At 42.3% G+C, this 20,335-nt stretch overlaps 1 protein-coding gene across 4 annotated transcripts in view; it reads right to left on the bottom strand.

Moving 5' to 3' along the window:
- Nucleotides 1–146: 146 nt before the first annotated feature.
- LOC109902265 (GRAM domain-containing protein 2B) overlaps nucleotides 147–20,335 on the bottom strand; it is a 36,824-nt gene continuing 16,635 nt past the window's right edge. For 2 of the 4 annotated variants that reach the window (XM_031786420.1, XM_020498498.2), the window contains exons 2-12: nucleotides 8,909–9,043; nucleotides 8,596–8,656; nucleotides 8,396–8,468; nucleotides 8,017–8,120; nucleotides 7,495–7,593; nucleotides 7,085–7,225; nucleotides 6,815–6,899; nucleotides 6,182–6,262; nucleotides 5,843–5,942; nucleotides 3,074–3,181; nucleotides 147–2,535 (exon numbers count right to left, since the gene is read on the bottom strand). In XM_031786420.1, the coding sequence (XP_031642280.1) occupies nucleotides 2,496–2,535; nucleotides 3,074–3,181; nucleotides 5,843–5,942; nucleotides 6,182–6,262; nucleotides 6,815–6,899; nucleotides 7,085–7,225; nucleotides 7,495–7,593; nucleotides 8,017–8,120; nucleotides 8,396–8,468; nucleotides 8,596–8,656; nucleotides 8,909–9,043 (1,027 nt within the window). In that variant the 3' untranslated portion in view covers nucleotides 147–2,495. Of the gene's footprint in view, nucleotides 2,536–3,073; nucleotides 3,182–5,842; nucleotides 5,943–6,181; nucleotides 6,263–6,814; nucleotides 6,900–7,084; nucleotides 7,226–7,494; nucleotides 7,594–8,016; nucleotides 8,121–8,395; nucleotides 8,469–8,595; nucleotides 8,657–8,908; nucleotides 9,044–10,900; nucleotides 11,239–16,450; nucleotides 16,604–20,335 lie in introns of those variants that run through there. The other 2 variants (XM_020498499.2, XM_020498500.2) reach the window with 2 other exon arrangements.

The following is a 20,335-nucleotide window of genomic DNA, read 5'->3' as shown; positions in this document are numbered from 1 at the left end:
GCCACACCAGATACTCAGTTACTTTTGATTGTGCACACCTCTTTGTTCAGGGACACATTATTCAATTTCTGTTAGTAACATGTCTGTTGTTGAATCTTATGCTCATACAAATATTTACACGTTAAGTTTGCTGAAAATGAACACAGTTGACAGTGAGTACGTTTATTTTTTGCTGAGTTTATAACAAACATTGAATAGATGACAAAACTAAATAATTTTCTGCCACAAGTACTTCACTCACCTCAGTGGTGCTTTAGTAATGTGTAAAGGCGATATTGGAGTGGTGCGACTATGAACAGAAAGGGAACACAGGAGCCTTCAAATACTTTGCTACATTTCCAGGCCAGAAAAGGTTGCTCCCATGAATATGATATGCATGTAACTTCTTATAAAAAAGTACTCTGTGCAACATTTGATTTATTTGTTTAACAATACCAAAACAAAATCTCACAGAGACAAATACTTTGAATTACACAGAATGCAAATAAATACATATGACCATAGAATTAAGGACATTACAATAATTTACACCACTTCAATAGTGCAAAACCACACATACTGCACTCTTCATTGAGATTCTTGCATTGTATCCGTTTGAAGAAGTGTGCTGTCTCCTGGTGGGGAAGTACAGGAACTGACAGTACTGCTTTATGGCATGTAGTTGAGCCCAACACCTGACTACAACTACCCAATCATTAGGACATAAGATGTCACTTCAACGCATTTAATGCCTCGTCAATAGAGAGTTTTTCAATTTAATGGATATTCTTTCATGTTTTTCGACCAATCATCCCATGTCACGAGAGAAGTTCAAACAAATCAGAGACTGACATATTGCAAAGTTACAAAGTGATGCTCAATGAAAAGTAGAGAGTATCGCTCCGATGGACAAAGTAAATGGCGAAAGAAAAGCAGGGAACCTGAAACTGTGGCAGGTTGCCCCCACCCCTGAGAAGAACAAAAGGCCTTAGCGCCATAAAATAAAGAACAAACACCTGCTTCCCCACCATCTGTCAAATGTGATGTCTTTGGATTGACAGGTTCCCAACTTTTAAAGTGCGCTTGCTCGCTCACGAGCCATTCTTTTTGCTTTATTTTTTAAAACAAATAATAAAAAATATTTAAAAACAGGTTTGCCAATACATCTTTTTGCCTGCATGTTTTTTTGCATATAGAAATAAATTCTCGACCACATTTAATTCCTTCGTTGGAAATAGGACCTCCGTAACATCGCTTGATTAAAGTGTGCATAATATATCAGTCAAGTATCTGATGTTCCAGATACATGCAATAATATACAATACATTATGGCGCTTCTTAATCTAAATAGCCAATGAACAGTCCTGAAACAGCCGAACCGGTAGGAACAAGCGTTTAGTCATTGACAGGCCTGTTGAGAACAGAGGTTTGATTCTTTGCTTTTACACAACATCAGTTCATTCTATACAGTACAGAAGTCATCAGATATTAATCTGAACAAGAATAGTATTGGTAAATCAAAAACTACTTTGATGATCAAAGTAATAATAAAATAAAAAAAGTTGAACATTTCTACGGCTACAAACGCGACAACACTCAACCTGATCGTACTTTTTTTTGTGCATTGAAGATGCATACATCCAGTGAGACTGGAGGGAGTGGCCTCCAAAAGCATTGATCATTAAAACTGGTTTAAATCATGCGAATGCCAGGCTAAATACTGCTGATCTTTAAAAGAGAGGAGAGACCTTCAGGAGATAAGCTTAAAATGGCTGCTCGGCTGGCTGATCCGTGGAAGACAAGATAATTCATTGTTATCATTATGGCTGATTACCAGGAGAATCATTCAAGAGTACCCGCAGATGGCTTAGTAGTGAAAGATTAAATACAGGTAGACTTAACACCGTGATGAAATGCTGAGATGGGAGGTAAAGAATAAAATTAATCTCTGTGTACTCATGCCAAAGACGTGCATCTTTGGTTCTGCATAGCACTTGTACCTTACGGTAGGTGTTAAAAAAAGAAAAAGAAGCAGCAAAACGTAGGACTACACTCAATTTGACTAGTCTGCACAGACCACATGCTCATAAAGAGAATACAGATTGGAAGCGCACACGCACGTTTCAGAGTTCTCTTGGAAATCAGAGAAAATTGCTTCGTCAATATGATCTGAGAGCAGATGGAGTTGACTACCGCCTCCCTTCAGTTTATTCTGTTTGAGAGTTGGCTTTGGTTCCAAGTCACACAGCAGCTCATTTGTGTGCATATGTGTTGGCTTGGCTCCGCTTGCTGCGAGTTGTGGCTGGCCTGGGTCTAGCTCGCTTAAATATAGCCCTTTGAGTTTACCTGTCTGTGTTTGAACTCATACAGGGAGGTGCTCCAAAAGTCCTATATGCAAGAGGACGACGAGCCAACTCTGGAACACTTTCAAAATTGCTCCTAGTTCTTATAGGACAGAATATCTTCAACACGATAGCTCCAGTTGGCGCTATATTGTCACGTCCTCCAAATATGAGTCACTCTCTCCTCTGGCCAATCATGGTTGTGTCTTTGTACCTAAAAAAAGAGAAAGGAGGCCATTGAGTATACTTCAAGAAAGGTTTGAACACACACAATACACCCCACGCGATACAAAGATATTTGGCTTCTAGTCAGCTGAGCTGCACCTCTTATGGGAATTTGAAAGTCACAGCTCTGAAAGGGAGGGAGAGGCAATTTGCATAACTACAAAATATCGTAACTGACATCTTAAAATAATCAGATATCTCAGTTACGCCTGTATAGAACAGTCACACAGATGAGGCATGTCTTCCAACGTGCAGAAGCCTGGTCCAAGATCTGTATATGGTTTAGCCAACTCCTCTGAATATAGCTGTCCTGCCATGAGCAAAGATATTTAGAGGGCTAAAATCCATCAGGATCTGTTGGCATGCAATGAAAATGGTTGTTGTGCTTATGTTCATACATCAAGGATGAGTTTAAATTAAGCAATTGTGGACAAGGCTTGCTTGAGACGTGACATGGTTGCTGGTTGTCCCGCGGTTGTGACCTGTTATGTGGAGGTTGCATTATGGTTGTTGTGGGGTTGTCATACCTGCTCTGTGGGGAGAATTCAGGGAGGGCGCCCAGAGAGGTCAACTGCTCCTCCAGAGCCACGATACGGAGGCCGATGTACCCGGATGATAGCAGCAGTAGTACCACCCTAAACACAAACAATGTTTAGTCACACCCGCATATGCAGCTTAAATTAAAACTCACGGTAAATATTGTCCCGCATCAAAGTTTGCAACAGTCGGACGCAGACGCAGCATGCAACGTGGGTTTTGTTTTGTTTGAAAACATGGCAGAAGGTAGTGACAGCGCTCAGGAGATTTTTATGTCTTCTAAGAGAACCAAATCTGAAGTGTGGTCGTATTTTGGATTTTACAAGAGTGCTGAGGGAAACTTAAAATCGAAGATGGTCACCCTGTCTGCAGAGCATGCAAAAATAAATATTGCTGCGAAAGGGGGTAACACTTCAAATCTTGAGTCATCTTCGTGACCACCACCCACTACTTTATAGCGAATGCAAGGTAAGTTCACTTTTATCTCAATGCATGATGTGGAGACTTCAGAATGGGGGGGGGGGTCATTGTCTAGCCAACTTGCCGCTTAGCTTGTCAATAATGTAAACAAGCTTTCAGTGTTACCTACTCTTCTAAAAACACTACACGTTGTTTGCGTCGTGTCTGCAGACTATTCTCCCATTGCACATGATAACACGTTGTAGTTTAGTCACCCAACCAACATATTTTGTTCATTTAAAAAAAGAATCAGTCAGACGTCGACTTGGTTGTAAGTGCTCCAACAGGAGAAACACTATAGACTCCTATACAAGCCTCCTGTATAAATACTCATTGTATTTATGTAAATTGCGCATGGGATCATTGCATATACTCAAATGCAACACAGAAGATTGTGTGTGTGTGTAAGTGAAATAATAATAATTATAATGTAACACCAATAATACATTTGCTGTTCCCTTGTTTAGAGTGGGCGTGCAGCAGGTAAACCCAGTGATGCTACTGGTCCCTTCATCGTCTACAGTTATGACAGACACTCGAGCAAGCGCTTAAAAAAGGCAGGCTGCTTATGCACCCGCATCCAAAAATGCTCAAGACCTCAGTGCAGCCCTTTCATATTACATTGCAAAGGACATGATGCCATTTCAAATTGAGAGGCCAGGCTTTCTGAGGCTGTCGTGAGGCATGGCAACCTTTATCAAAAGTGAGTGCTGCTAATTTTGTTTATTTATTTGATTTGCTTACTTTAAAAAAAGGTTGTGTTTATTTAAACCTGCACCGGGGAAACTTTTACCTCATGGCCACATGGTGCCATCTTTAATTGTTCATGTTTATGCACACAAAAAATGCATAGTGCTGCTAATTTTACGTTTGTTGGTTTTCAAATATAAAACTTGGTGAAATGATTTCAATGTGTGTGTGAGTACTTTTTGATCATTTCCAACACATTTTAACAATACCCTGATATGAAATGTTCATACGGTTTCATCTCTACCTGCAGAGCATAAGCCTAGAAACGCATTGAATAACAAATCACTAAATGGAACAGAATCCCCAAAACATTCTAAGGAAGTTTGTCATTCATTCATATATCTATATCTTACAGATAGAAGATCAGGATTTTTAAATATATTTTAAACTATTTAACCCTTTGGCACTAATCTGTCTCCTTATATACACACAAAAGTATGTGGACACCCCTTCAAATTAGTAGATCCGTCTATTTCAGCCACACCCGTGCGGACAGGTGTTTAAAAAAAAAAAAATCTGGCACACAGCCATCTCCATAGACAACCATTGGCAGTAGAATGGCCTTACTGAAGAGCTCAGTGATTTAACATGGCACCATCATAGGATGCCACCTTACCAACAAGTCAGTTCGTCAAATTTCTGTCCTACTAGAGCTGACCCCCGGTCAACTGTAAGTGCTAAAGTGCTTAAGTTGAAAAGTCTAGGAGAAACAACGGCTCAGCTCACAGAACGTCGAGTATTGACGCATTAAAAATCCTCTGTCCTCGGTTGCAACTCTCATTACAGAGTTCCAAACTGCCTCTGGAAGCAACATCAGCTGTTCGTCGGGAGCTTCATGAAATGTTTCATGTTTCCATGGTCGAGCAGCTGCACACAAGCCTAAGATCCTCATGAGCAATGCCAAGGGTTGCTGGAGTGGTGTAAAGCTCATCGCCATTGGACTCTGGAGCAGTGGAAACACATTCTCTGGAGTGATGAATCACGCTTTGCATAGTGCAAATTGTAAAGTTTGGTGAAGGAATAATGGTCTGGGCATGTTTTTCATGGTTCGGGCTAGGCCTCTTAGTTCCAGTGAAGGGAAATCTTAACGCTACAGCATATTCTAGACAATTCTGTGCTTACAGCTTGGGGAAGGCCCTTTCCTGTTTCATCATGGCAATGTCCCCGTGCACAAAACGATGTCCGTACAGAAGTGGTTTGTCGAGATCGGTGTGGAAGACCTTTACTGGCCTGCACAGAGCCCTGACAACAACCCCATCGTAAACGTTTGAACTGCTACAGCCGATTTTGTGAGAACGATTTTTTGGGATGTCTCATGGTCTGACAAACACCGTTCTAGCTCTGTCACCTTTCACTGCAGATGCGGAACATAAGCGGATGCGGTGGATTGAGACGCATCCAATGCAAAAGAAATTGACATCTCTTGCTTAAACTGACAGATTTTGATGGGGCTTTTTATTATGCAAATTAAACTGAGCAAATACAGAGTAAGTGTAGAGATAGGAAGTAGGATTCGGTAAATGAGTGTGGAGAGGTTAGAGGTCACTTACAGTATTAGGTAGATGAAGAGGAGCGTGTTGAGGCTGCTGGTCTCTCTGTGGATGAGAAGGGAGCGGGCTTTCTCCGTCACACTCCACACCCACGAGCCACCTGGCCAAGGAGAGAGGGAAAGAGACGGAGTTGGGCGCATGGGTGTAATGGGCAGCTTTATATGCATTTTCCATCGCCAAATAAAAATCATGCATTCCCACATGACTAACTGTGAAACGACTTGCTCGTCAGTGGCTTGCTGTGATAAAGCTTATTTTTGTACGGTCACGTGTGTTTCTGTTCGAGTGGGAAAAGGAGACAACCAGGCGCGTAGGCCTACGTTGTGTGTGTGTGTTTACCTGAGACGTTCTCTAAGGAGCCGTCACTCTGCTGCGTATGCGTGCTCCTATGGCTGGAGCTGCTCCCTTGAGGCACTAGGTCTGAAGAGTAGGAGAAATAACATACACATTAGTCACTCTAAAAAAACATTACCTTGGACTTTGCATGTGGAGGTCAGGCACGTACACAGGCAACAGATAACGGTCACGCGTAGCCGACTAAAATTGTGTTAGTCTACACAATGGGGGTACTTTCAGGGTAGGTTGAACGCACCATATCCCTTTAACCTAGACAATACACCATTCATTAGGAGAGAACACTCACATGTAAAACTGTATCAGTCTACACATTAGGGACTTACAGGAGAGGTTGAACATAGGGCTTAAGATTAACGCTCAAAAGGAAATTCTCCCTTGAAAGGGATTTTTTAATCTAGGACTAGGCTTACTGTGTCCAGGAAACCGGCCCACAATAAAAATACAATTTGATTTATCGCATGTAGTGAATACAACAGGTGTAGACTTTACAGTGAAATGCTTACTTTACGAGCCCTTTCCCAACAACGCAGAGTTAAAAAGTACTAGTCCAGAGTAGTACCTCCAGACTAAAGGTTGATCTTCTTCCAGACTACTATTCCAGTTAGGTTCACTCACCTGTGTGTGGGTTGGGTGGGGGCGAGTCAAGGAATAGCTTGGGGTCTGACCCGTCCAGCTGGTCTAGACTGGACTGACTGGAGTTCTGGGGAGATTGAAAAAGACTGGGTTAAAACCAGCTTAAAAATGGAGGGCAAAACATCTACAGTAGAATATGAGGCAGTAACGTTAGGTTATGAAGGGCTGTTGTCGTATCTGCAGTATTTTCACTCAGGGATAAAAAAAAAAAATTGAACTTTAGGAAGACAAATACTAGTGATTCTAACTCACCACTAGCTTGCCCTGATCAAAGCTATTGTCCGTAGAAGAGAATAAGGGGCTGCTGTTGGCACTTCCATCCTCCAGTCGAGAACAAACGGACCGCAGGAGCTTGTAGCACGCCTCTCGGTTCCGCAAAGACACAAACAGGTACTAAAAATGCACACAGGAGCGAGAGAGAGACATTTCAGCTCGGATGCCCTTTCGTCAAACTGGAAAGTACAAGGTTGCAAACCTTTGCCCTTAAAATGAGCCCAGTTATTGAACAGATTAAAATTGTATATATCAGAGGTCAATGGGTGTTATGCAACTCATCGGTTGCCCTCTATTGAAGATTGATAATACAACCACCAGTGTAGATCTTATCATTTGATTAAAGGGATGGCATTGTCAATGTGATAGGTGAGCAAGTGACCCCTGACCTTTTCCCCCTCGATGGTGCGGATAGACAGGGCGTTGGGCACCAGCAGGGCGGTGTTCTGCTTCTTCACAATGTGCACGCTGGTCACCGGGATAACCAACTGCAGAAACACACAGAGGAGCAACAGACCTTCACATTACACTAAGAAAAAGGCTTTTCAAACAATAATCAAGTCAGTAGATGTACTAAGTAAAATGCATATTAAGAAACTGTAGGGTTGGGCAGTATCCAGGTTTCCATACCATACCCCTACAGGCCACGCAGTGCAGGGGTGACCCTAACAGGTATTAACAAAAAAAATCTGTCCGTTTAAAAAAAAAAAATACCATACACGGGGTATTGCCCAAACCTAATAAACTGTGTGCTCAACTTAACACATAATTGGGAAAGAAAGCAGAGGTACAGGAATACATTTCTCCGTTAGCTACGATAGCCAAACCATCTATTCACAAGTAGGACCAAGTTCAAAACATGTTTTCAACTGAAAAGCCTAGTCGCCAATCAAGGGGTCAGGTTTGCTTACCTTGGTGTCCTTGAGTAGCACGGAAGAGTGGAAGCACGCGTGGTGCTCAGTGACATAGAGCCTGCCGTGGTAGGGCACCTCCTTCTGCAGGGCACAGATGTAGGCTGGGGAGAAAGGGAGGACATGAGCATGTTAGTTACTTAAGGCCTTGCAGCGTGATGACACAGCAAGCACAGGCTGTCGGTCTGACGGTGATGGCCGAAAAGGCTGCCAGATATAGTTGTGGGCAACACGTGCCGCAGCGTCGCCGAACCATGCTATCGTTTTAACGATTAGCTTACAATAGGTCACAGGTCAGGTATGTGATTTGACTGAGAAGCATGAATAGCTGTTTCCATGACATGAGTATTTCACCAATAATATTCCAAACGTCACTTACCATGTAGCAAGTCTTCACTCTCCGGAATGTCAGGAAACAGCTTGTGGAATGTTTTGTTGTGCTTTATAAAACTCTGTTGAACAGAAGAAAAAAAGCATGACTAAAACTGAAATGTGACAGTGGTTTGAGAAAGCAGTGCTTCATTATTTACGTAATATTCATAAACAAGGAAAAAAAAAAAAGTGTACGCGTGAACGTACACTTTGTGAACCACTGCCGTCAGTCTTCTCAAAACTTCTATCCGCGTCGAACGTCTGAGACCTTTGGAAGACAAAGCATCAGTATGACGTTACGTGAAGTCTGTGGGTTTAGCGAATTCTTGACAGATACTAACAGTCAAACACAGAAGCCTTAAGTGTGTTTAAGCATCTATGGTAAATTTTTAAATCTGTATGGCTGCGTTTACACAGGCAGCCCATTTGATATCCTTTTTCCAATAATTGGGCAAAATATCTGAATTAGGCTGCTAGTGTAAATGCAGCCTACGGTTGCACAGTGCGTCTGTGTGGTTACCTGACGGGGGCTTGTCTGGTGAGGTTTCTGTTCTGCTGGAGCTCCAGTTGGGCCTCCTCCAGACTGAAGGCTTTCCTGGTATTCACCTTCTTGCTCTCCTTCTTCACCAATAGTCCCCCACTCTCCACCGGGTAGCTGGAAGAGAGGAAGAGGGGACGAGAAGGGTTCATTGACAGGGCAAAAACAGATCAACCGAAACACCCATCATTCTTACGGCCACTGAAGTTTGAGGAGATGGAGACAATAAATAAAATGTTTGGATTTATAGACTCGGCCAATGGCGAACCACGTTTCGAATATCACGTAAATAATGAAGCACTGCTTTCCAAACACGCCGTGTAGCCTAATGCTTTCAGAGGGCTGCCTTAAGTACACACCATTCAGATGGATATGTATATCACCACTGGCTCAAAGTCCAACCACCGTCACATTTCAGCCCCTGCGATACAATCAAAATTGCAAAAGGAGTGAAAACCCATTATTTTGTCTTGCTGACACTTGTCACCGTGTATAATTATTGTGTTATTGACTGTGCGTTTGTTTATTCCATGTGTAACTCTGTATTTTTTGTGTCGCACTGCTTTGCTTTATCTTGGCCAGGTCACAGTTCTAAATGAGAACTTGTTCTTAACTGGCCTACCTGGTTAAATAAAGATGAAATAAAAATGTTAAAATAATGGATAGAGGTCTGGTCTAATAAGTGGAATAGAGTAGTATGTAAATGGTAGTTTGTGTGGACTCGCTGCAAACGGAGTACATTTCCTCAACTCTTGACTAGGTTAACTGCAATAAAGGATCAATGAAAAATGGACAGTTGGAGGACAAAGGCTTCTCTATGATTCACAGAAAAGGTGACCATTTGAGTAATCTGCCTTATATAGTGACTGTAAAAAACTGCATCAACGCATCCTGTGACAAGGCTGTAAACAGATAGTAAACCACATGCTTTCTTGGCGATTAACTTACATTTAGGCTCATCACATGTACACTACCATTCAAAAGTTTGGGGTCACTTAGAAATGTCCTTGTTTTTGAAAAAAAGTCACATTCTCTGTCCATTAAAATAACATCAAATTGATAAGAAATACAGTGTAGACATTGTTAAGGTTGTAAATGACTATTGTAGCTGGAAACGGCCAATTTTTTTATGGAATATCTACATAGGCCCATTATCAGCAACCATCACTCCTGTGTTCCAATGGCACATTGTGTTAGCTAATCCAAGTCTATCATTTTAGAAGGCTAATTGATCATTAGAAAACCCTTTTGCAATTATGTTAGCACAGCTGAACTGTTGTTCTGATTAAATAAGCAATAAAACAGGCCTTCTTTAGACTAGTTGAGTATCTGGAGCATTTGTGGGTTCGATTACAGGCTCAGAATGGCCAGAAACAAAGAACTTTGTTCTGAAACTCGTCAGTCTATTCTTGTTCTGAGAAATGAAGGCTATTCCATACAAGAAATTGCCCTTCACAGAACAGTGTAAACTGGCTCTAACCAGAATGGAAAGAGTGGGAGTCCCCGTTGCACTACTCAGCAAGACGACAAGTACATTAGTGTGTCTAGTTTGAGAAACAGACAAGTCCACAACTGGCAGCTTAATTAAATAGTACCCGCAAAACATGGGGCTCAACGTCAACAGTGAAGAGGCAGCTCCGGGATGCTGGCCTTCTAGACACACACACACCACGTGATGAGCCTGCTATGGTGTAGATGAAAGCATGAAACATTCAAGCCCATGTCAAAACATACTAGCCCAAGTCAAATCCAATAATGGCCATTTCTAGGCTACAAAGTGTAAGACATCATTAGACCTTTCACAGGACAAAAACATGCAACATAAAAGTGCAGAATGAATCTAAACTACAAACACACTACACAACAGGACAGTCTCAAACCTAGGTATTTAGCCTATTTGCACAGCTGTTCAAAGAATTTGCCTGAAAAGCAAATCAACAACCAACTTAGCACAAACTGCATTTAAAGTCTTACCTGTTCAGATGCAGTCTCCTTGATGACCGAAAACTCATACCTGTTCATAGCAAGACCTCCTTATCTGAATAAAAACACACTGTAGCAGCACTGATTTCAATCCATAGTTTGCAGCCAGTCAAAACAAAACCCAACCCGAAAACAGTTGAACAAAGGCCTTCAAGTCTGAACCTGCTACTGCATAATGATGGGTGCCGAGTGACTTCTGAACTAGTTCAGCTCAGTATGTCCACATCCTTCCAGTGAAAGCAGATTTTTCTATTATCTAAAAGGAAGTGGCTTCGTGTTGAAATAGTGTGACACGTCATAGTGGGTGACGTAAGGGCACACGCCTTCTGCACTAACAGTCAGCGGAGCAATAAATCCCTTTCCCGTATTTAAAAACATGTCCACAAGCTCAGAGTAGCTAGGCTAGACTGAAATGAAAGATACGGATCCTTTACATATGATCGTAGCTTGAAGACATAATTACATTACAGTGCAGAGAAAGTCTGAGAAGCCCAGGTGTGTGGTGCTCAAACCCAGCCCATCAAGTGTTCTCTGACAGGGAGTAGAGGTTCAAACTTCCTATTCCCCCAAGGCTATGGGATCCACAACAGTACAGATCACATGGTATGCCACTTGATGTTCAGCACAAGAATATACAAAATCAACACGTCATCGTTCGCGAAAGCTAGACTTGGGCTCAATCCCAATACCCACCCCAAACAAAGTGAAATGCAGACTTCCTATCAAGGGGTTATCAAAAAGTCCCATAAAGCTCTGCGACCCAAGGCTCTAAAATTGCTTCAGGAAGATGGCTGACAGAAATGTAAGTTATTATAGCTTCATAACAAATCATGTAAAAAAAAAAATAATAATGTACAGTTCAGAGGAATATGTTAATTAACGCAAAGAAAAACGATGCATACATGTTAAATGCCGATTTTGGGAAATTTGACAAGCTAGCCAACTAGCTTGCTCTTTGGGCATATGCCATTTGTATGAATTGTAATTAGTCTTTGTTTTAGGGACTGCTGAGCAACCCAGCAAGTCATCTTGTGAAACCCAGAGGATGTAAATAATCTAACTAGCTAGCTAAAGGATTTAATGCAAATTGAATGTCCAATTATGTAAGCTTTCCATGCCGTTCATTAAAATATATTTCAAACTCAATAACTAGTCATGGTTCTTTATTTGTAGTGATGTTAGAGATTGAAGATATTTGCCAATGCAGGTAACGTAGCAGTAGCTAACTATTTTCATGCTTATTGTGCAGAGGTTAAAAATACCTGTATGCTATGGCTGTGTAGCCGATTGGTGTATGGACCTGAAAACATTTGGCATAAATATTAGCCTAGTTCAGAACAGGGGTTTTAATTGTTCTAACTACAATGCTTCCACTGGTTATGACTGAGTGAAGGAAATGTTACTGTTGCATGTCAAACAGCTATGGGATTAAAGTCCTGCTTCAGTACTACTCCACACCGAACCACAGCGAGAAGATGGGTACATTGGTACAGGCACATTGTTGTTTTGCTGTTCTCATTTGTTGCGCATATAGTAAGTACGTATTTGTTCCATGGGAAATAAGGAAAGCTATTATTGCCACCACTACAGGCATTGTGAAAAACAAGGCTCGTCATCATTCAATTGTGGTATTCGTTTGTCCCATTAAGCCCAATTTTGCTCTCCCTACCACTAGTTGTTCCGTTTAACTGCCACTCCCCCACCGAGGGACATTGGGGGGGGGATTGCCAGAAGAAAGAACAGGCTCATGGTGAACAACTATAGTCAAGGTTTTCCCTAGTTAGTCCACTGTTCTATTTGAGATACTGCTGCGACGCTTGTTAAAAAGACACTGGGATTCATTACCCCTGGCAACAAAGGCAGGGCCACCCCCTTGACGGACACACACTTCATAAATCTAAGCCAATTTGATTTGTCACATGCGCCGAATACAACAGGTGTAGACCTTACAGTGAAATGCTTACTTACAAGCCCTTAACATGTATTTTTCTTAACTGCATTGTTGGTTAAGTAAAAAAAAGAAGAAAAAAGAAAAGTAACAAATAATTAAAGAGCAGCAGTAAAATAACAATAGCGAGGCTATATACAGGGGGTACCGGTACAGAGTCAATGTGCGGGGGCACCGGTTAGTCGAGGTAATATGTACATGTAGGTAGGGGTAGAGTGACTATGCATGCATAAACAGAACAGCAGCAGCGTAAGAAGGGTAGCCATTGATTAGAAGGTTCTATTTTTTGCCAAAATGGCAATGAATACACAAGCAACATTTCGAACTGGGATACGTTTTACGTTACGCCAGCAAGTATAACTATTTGCCAGAGATATTTTTTCAATATTGTATTATATCACATGTGGGAAGCTAAAAAGGCTAGCTATCTTGCTATATTTTTAGCTAGGCTAAAACCAGCTAGCCACTACTAGCAAGGGAAGGTGACTCTTCGCAATCGCCTCCTTGTGAATGGGAGTGATACCGGCGAGGATATCATGTTACCAAAAGGTGTCTGGTATTCCAAAAATCTCACTAGAGCTTGTAGTAACCTTTACATGATATACATGAGCTGTCACTAATTGTCAACATGCCACTCACTGCTGTACGAAGTTCCAATTACACCATAGCCCTTTCAAAAACCTAGGCCTGGGATATGTCAGATAGGCCAAGTCCCTTCAGAAATAAGGCGGTCTAAAACATCCGTCAAGGACGATTGAGAAATTTAAGCAAAGTAGACTGGATAACTACTTGCATCACTCAAGCTGTGTAAGTTACTTCCCTGGATGCCATTATCTCACTTCAGTTGGCAAAACCTTCAAATAATAAACTTTACACTTTACAGTTTCAGGAAGCATGTACCAGTAAACAGGCCTATTAGTGTGGAGGGTTAGGTGATACATGTCCCAGTCATACTCACATGACTAAGCCTGTGTGGGGGAGGGGCTGATATAGGAGTATAAAACAATGAAAGCAGGGTAATGGGAGCTCTTGAAAGCCCTGTGAAATTCCATTCCTTCCTTTACATGTTAGTGTGCAGACCATTGGGCCTGGGAATAATTTGAGAAAAATTAACCTACTTCATTTACAGACAGATCTATAGCCTGACCAAATGTGTTAATGTAAACAGTTGTCTGCATCTGACCAGATCTTACTCTACATTGAATTTACATTTCTTTCATAATACACCTGGCATTGGGTTTCACCTCATGGAGGCATGTTTTTGACAGTTAGATCATGCCATTGTGCTTTTCTTTAATGAAGAGAATGAGAATCTGATAGGGCCAGTTCTATCTATCCGTTACAGAAGAGGAAACATGGGACGGAATGTGTATGCTTAGACTGATGGTAGAACTCGCAGGCCCTGCCACGTAGCACACGAATATGCACAGATGTTGTAATGTGTGCTTTTGAGCATTGCTTGCCAACCAGTCATACAGTACTGCAGGCTATCAGTTCAGTTTGCTTTTCCAAGTGGCGCAGCGGTCTAACACGGAACCCAAACCAGCTGCGCGCATGCGCCATCGTGCATGCATGTATTTTGTACGCCCCCACACCAAACACGATCACGACACGCAGGTTAAAATATCAAAACAAACTCAACCAATTATATTAATTTGGGGGCCGAAAAGCATTAAACAAGTATGGCAATTTAGCTAGCTAGCTTGCAGTTTCTAGCTAATTTGTCCTATTTAGCTAGCTTGCACTTGCTAGATAATTTGTCCTATTTAGCTAGCTTGCTGTTGCTAGCTAATTAGTCCTGGGATATAAACCGTGAGTTGTTATTTTACCTGAAATGCACAAGGTCCTCTACCCCGCCAATTAATCCACACATAAAATGGTCAACCAAATCATTTCTAGTCATCTCTCCTCCTTCCAGGCCTTTTCCTTCTCTTGACATTAGATTGCGATTGGCAACTTTCATAATTGAAGTGCATTACCGCCACTGAACTCGTTCGTCTTTCAGTCAACCACGTGGGTATAAACAATGAGGAGATGGCACATGGGTACCTGCTTCTATAAACCAATGAGACGGGAGAGGCAGGACTTGCAGCACAATCTGCCTCACAAATAGAACTGACTTCTATTTTAGCCCATGGCAACACAGACGATTTTTGGTGCCCGCGAGCAGTGTGGGTGCAATAATTGAATAATATAGATTTCAAAATTTATTTGCAACGCGAGCGGTGTAGTCAGCCTGTAAGGTACTGCATCTCAGTGATTGAGGCGTCACTACAGACACCCTGGTTCGATTCCAGGCTGCATCACAACCCAGCCGTGATTGGGAGTCCCATAGGGCGGCGCACAATTGGCCCGGCGTCGTCTGGGTTTGGCCAGTGTAGGCCGTCATTGTAAATATGAATTTGCTCTTAACCAACTTGCCTAGTTAATTGAAAAATTAAATCCATCAGGAAAGAATTCTGGACCATCTCACGGAGTCCACTGTACATGTTACATGGGGCTAGTGAGGCCCTAATCACCTTTTTCTAATGCAACTGCACATGAAACACATGGGAATGACTCAAATTCAAGCAACCAATTTGTCGCATGCCAGAAGTTGTTTAAGGGCAATTGTGGTCTACTGAAGTAATTCACATTGTTATATGACATTGTTCAAGGCCAATTGCTATTGAGGTCTGTGCCAGTACAGATTACATGTTCACCTTATTGCCAACACCGTCAGCCGATATTAAATCAGCTGGAATGTATTGTATAGACATGTGAATATCTGACAATCATGTCAACTCTAAGCAATAGGCCTACAACTTTCTATATGTTGCTCTCCATTGAAAGGGCTCAAGTTAACACTTGTCCCATTCTTTGTACAAACTCGTACTACTGGAACAAGGTCCGGACCCTTTGTGGCAGTGTCCCCACCTAGACAAACAAGGAAGTCAATGCCCCAATTATTATTATTTTTTTTTTGTCTCCTATATCTGCTGGCATAGCAGAGGCCTTGAACCTTGGCCCACTAAAAGTATCCGTTTCTTTTCACCCAACTCAGCTAGCCCAGCACTAGAGACAGATTGAAAAGAAAACAAGACCGGAACAATACCAGCACATCTGTGACATAAGCCTATACAATCTCTTAGGTAGTAAATCAATAGAGTATGATATGATATCGCTGAATGGTGATAGTAACTTGTCATGTTAATCTGTTCTGACCACAATGTACTGTCTATGAGCACAAGTCCACTGAACAAACAGTGATACCCTCAAGTGGTGGTGAACCTGATAATCGTAGGCTAATAGATTGTCCATTTGATAAGCCTCGCAGACAAACATGGTCATGACTCGAGACATTGAGGACGTGCTCTACTGACTCCCTCTGGTAATGGTGTTAGACAGAGACCTTGATGACTAATCCTGATGGGAGTCAACAGCAGGCTAAAATCGGCAGTCGATACATTGAGGAAGTCTGTTGACATCATAGTCACAAATGATTCAGTATTGACATTGACATTAGGCTTAAACCCTAATCACTAGAAAATAGGCACTGAATAGGCTGTGGAGAGGTGCAGATAAAAAGCAGTGGAAAGCCACGCTTGCCCTACCTCGCCTCATCCCCTGCCCGAGGAGGATCTGCAGGATCCTGGTTGTCCCACTGGCTCTTCTCCCTCTCCATGACCAGCCAAGCTTGTCCTAACCCGCTTCTTCAGTTGCTACAGAGAGTGCCGGTCTGAACACAAGCAGCGTTTGTGAAAAATAAAGAGTGTGCTTTTTGCCCTCTGCTCTGGACCTGGGAGGAATGGCAGGCAGTCAAAAGGGTGTAAAGGTCTTTCTAGCTTTTATTGATGCATTTCAAAACGTGGAAGGGTTAGAAGAGCAGCAGCACACAGAGTGGGTTTGAAAAAAAATAAAAATAGATGGCTGGGTTCCAAGGGGCACTGTCCCTCACGCTGCTTCATCCTCCGATATTTGGTCAACTGGCATTAGCTTGGAAACAGCTGACAGTGGGAAGAGAACAGTGGGAGGTGGGGGAATAACACCAGCCTCTATTCTCACCACAGGAATAACACCAGCCTCTATTCTCAACACAGCATGAAATGGCTTCAAATGACACTGTCAGCTGAATGGCAGTCAACTTCAGAATGCCTGAAGGGAAATGGCTACAAAGCAACGAGTACAATGAGAATGTTAAATGGTTGACTTGTCTTCTTTGTGGAGGTCGTACACAGAACCAAAATACACATGACAATGGCACCTGTTAAAAATGACACCTTTCAGGGTCAGGAGGTCAAGTTAACCCCATAGGTTCATCCAATTTCAGCGCAAGGTCCATAGGTTAAATGCACTGTGTTTTACGAGACAATTAGGGTCCTAATGTAAATGGAGGGAGGGGGGGGGGAAACAACAACATTGTCATTGCCCAAATGGCAATGAGGATACAAGGAGAGGTAGTTACTTCGGACTATTGAGAGATGAGTGGGGCTGTGGGCCGTGGCTATGACACAATCTCATCCTCCCACGCCGATGCTTAACAGTCAGTCTGCGCAACACCTCCTGACCAGTCAGATTCCACAGCATAAACCCTTATGCAAATGGCCAGCAGTCTTAAATGAACTCCTTATGTAAATCCACATAAGACACCTATAACACAGGAGGTTACTGACCCTTTTGCTGACCACGTCAATTCAATGACATTTGAAATTGAAATCATTTCACTTGCATGGCAAAAGGTGGATTAAAATATAGCTTAAAGACATCCAGTCAACTTTGTACCGTAATGCCGCCAAGTAGGCAAGAGGTCGCTACCAGCCACTTCTCTGCTGAAAAACCACAGTCCATTATGTCATGTCTGCACACACCATTTTACCTGTGCACACATTGTATGAGCTTGGACCAACAATAACTCCCTATCCACTTGATGTCTCATTTATCCGCTTCAGGTTTAAAAATCACTGGATAACATTTATAGCGACGGCTATGGTCACATGGGGGTGCGAGGGCTTATCGCGAAAAGCTTGTACCATTGCCATTCCTGAAAGAATCCTGACACCTAAAATACACTTCCTAGTATCAAACAAAACACCCAGCGGATAAGAGGCTGTCGTTGAGATGAGCATATCAGTTTGTACAGAAGATGTGCGGCTGGGCACAGAGTTATGGAACTGGTAGTACACTGTACCCGCATTGAGCAGGTGTACAATATCATCAAGTCTGCAAAAGCAGCTGCATTGCATAAGCGAAAGGGCATTAATATGAGTGTAGATACCCCCCCTTCTATGGTAAACAGAGAGCAGTGGTGGGGAAACAGGTTACCTACTGGTCAGTTCTTGTGTTCCCAACATGGCATTTCAGAGCCCCCGGCTGAGAAATGGATCTTACAGCGCAAGGCAGAAAAAAAAAAAGCTTGTGCTCCTGGACACGACATTCTTGATTTCTGTTAATGCATATTATTCTAGGCACATGGCTCTGCACAGAATGTGTGCATCTGCCCTATAACTTCAACCTCAAAATGTTCTAACTTTTACATGTGTTATATTCACATGCAAAGACTGGCTTAATTGTTATGGGCCATGACAAATACATCAGTTAAATGAGTATATTGTCCGGTTATGAACAGCATGAATGCACCATCTAGTGGACAACAGAAAAAGTTGTACAGCCCAGTCAGACATGTGAACTGCAGATGTTCTATCGTCCAATCATATCGAGTTTAGTCATATGCAAAGATCAGATGACTAAGGCTGGGCTTTTTGGAGCTTTTTAAAAGAAAGACTTTTCAGTGCTCAGATTAAAAACAAGGGAAAGTACAGACTCCAAAGCTTTCGCACATAGCCGAACCATACGTTAATATTTTGTACAGGGATTTTTCTGCCATATGAAATCCTTAGGTGGGATTTTTAAATTAATTTTAGGGATGGAAAAAGTGTCAATTTAAATCGCTAAAACCAGATATAAATGTAGAAAAGACAAATGGACATATCCTTTCAGAACTAACAATCACCCAAATAAATGCTAGTGTCAGGGAGAACTGAACATTAAAAAAATGATTTAGCAGTATTTTATTGTTTGAGCAAAAGAACAGCATTAGCCATGGCACAATTCAGAGAATTGCAGGAGATTTGCTTAAAAAACACCAACAATTTCTCTCAGCTCCATTGAAAATGTGTAGAATTGCAGGAAAGTGGCTTAAATGCTAAATGTGTCTCTACACCGCCAAGAGGGGGGCCTCAAATTCAGACAGGCTGACAGGGTACACCACCCAAGTCGCCTTTTGATCCAGAAAAAATCTATTGTACAAAATAACTCCAAGGCTAACAGTAGATTCCAAAAAACTAATCCAATATATCAACACAAGTTAACATCTCAGTAACAATTCAAGTGAATATGCCAAATCAACTATAAGTCCCAGCAATTGGCTAGAACAAAATAAAGTCAGACACTCCAAGTGATTTGGCCTGTGAGGGAGTCACTTTGCTCTGCAGCAGAGTGGTCAAGAAAAGACAAGTCACCAGAGACTGGGGCCAAACAACAACAAGCGGCTTGTGGCGTGCCGCCAGGCCCAGGGCTTGCAGAACAGTGTGCGTTTGTGAGAGTCATGTGGCCCATGCATGCAGGGTTCTCGCCACTTCCTCCACGTTCAGCTGACCGAGACAGAAGGCCTTTCTTCCACCGTTGCCTCATGATAGTTCAACAGTAGGAAATTCAACAACAGGAAATTCTCACCTGGCTCCTGGGTAAGCCAGTGTCTACCTTAACGTTCAGATGGTACTGTACAGATTAGTCACGTGAACAACAGTGTTTAAAGACTTGTGTATAGTTTGGAGAGACAGCTAAAACTATGAGGAATTCACCAGTCCTCTGTGAAGTGAAAAGGTTCCCGGGTGAAAAAGGAAAGAACATTTCTTGACTTTGTGAACGAAGTCTGGGAGTGCGCTCATTAGCACTGTGCTGGGAGGCGACACACATGCCCCTTTAACCATAACCCTGACTTAACCATAACCTCAGGTTTAACTATAAACCCCACTCAAGCCTACAGATGTGGCTCTCTCCCTTTAATTTAAAAAGTTAGGCCTACTCCCATTGGCATGCAAAACAGCTGGTAATTTAGGCCTTTCTTGGCCATTGGTTGTGCACTCCTTCCAAATGGACGCCAGCACTGCAGCCTCTCCCTGTCTATTCCTAGCTTCAATGTAGTACTACTAGACTTACAAAACTAGGTTTCCTTCAACAAGCTTCTCTCGTAGACAAGTCCGTACATGTTATCACTGTACATTAACAACCTGAGAGACGACCCCCATTAATGTCACATTCACATACCATAGCTCGCTAAGAGCGGAGGAGATAACGGCCCAGGGCTCATGGGGGAGGGGGTGTAGCACAGTTCCTATTGGATGGGGCTTAAACAGAGATATGTTATGGCCTTTATATAACGAGACCCCCTGTGGGTGAACCAAGGAGACTAAAAATAGAGTTCTCAAAGAAAACGTGTC

Source organism: Oncorhynchus kisutch, linkage group LG13, assembly GCF_002021735.2.
Source record: "Oncorhynchus kisutch isolate 150728-3 linkage group LG13, Okis_V2, whole genome shotgun sequence".
NCBI lineage: Eukaryota > Metazoa > Chordata > Actinopteri > Salmoniformes > Salmonidae > Oncorhynchus > Oncorhynchus kisutch.
This window is presented reverse-complemented; position numbering and strand designations above follow the sequence as displayed.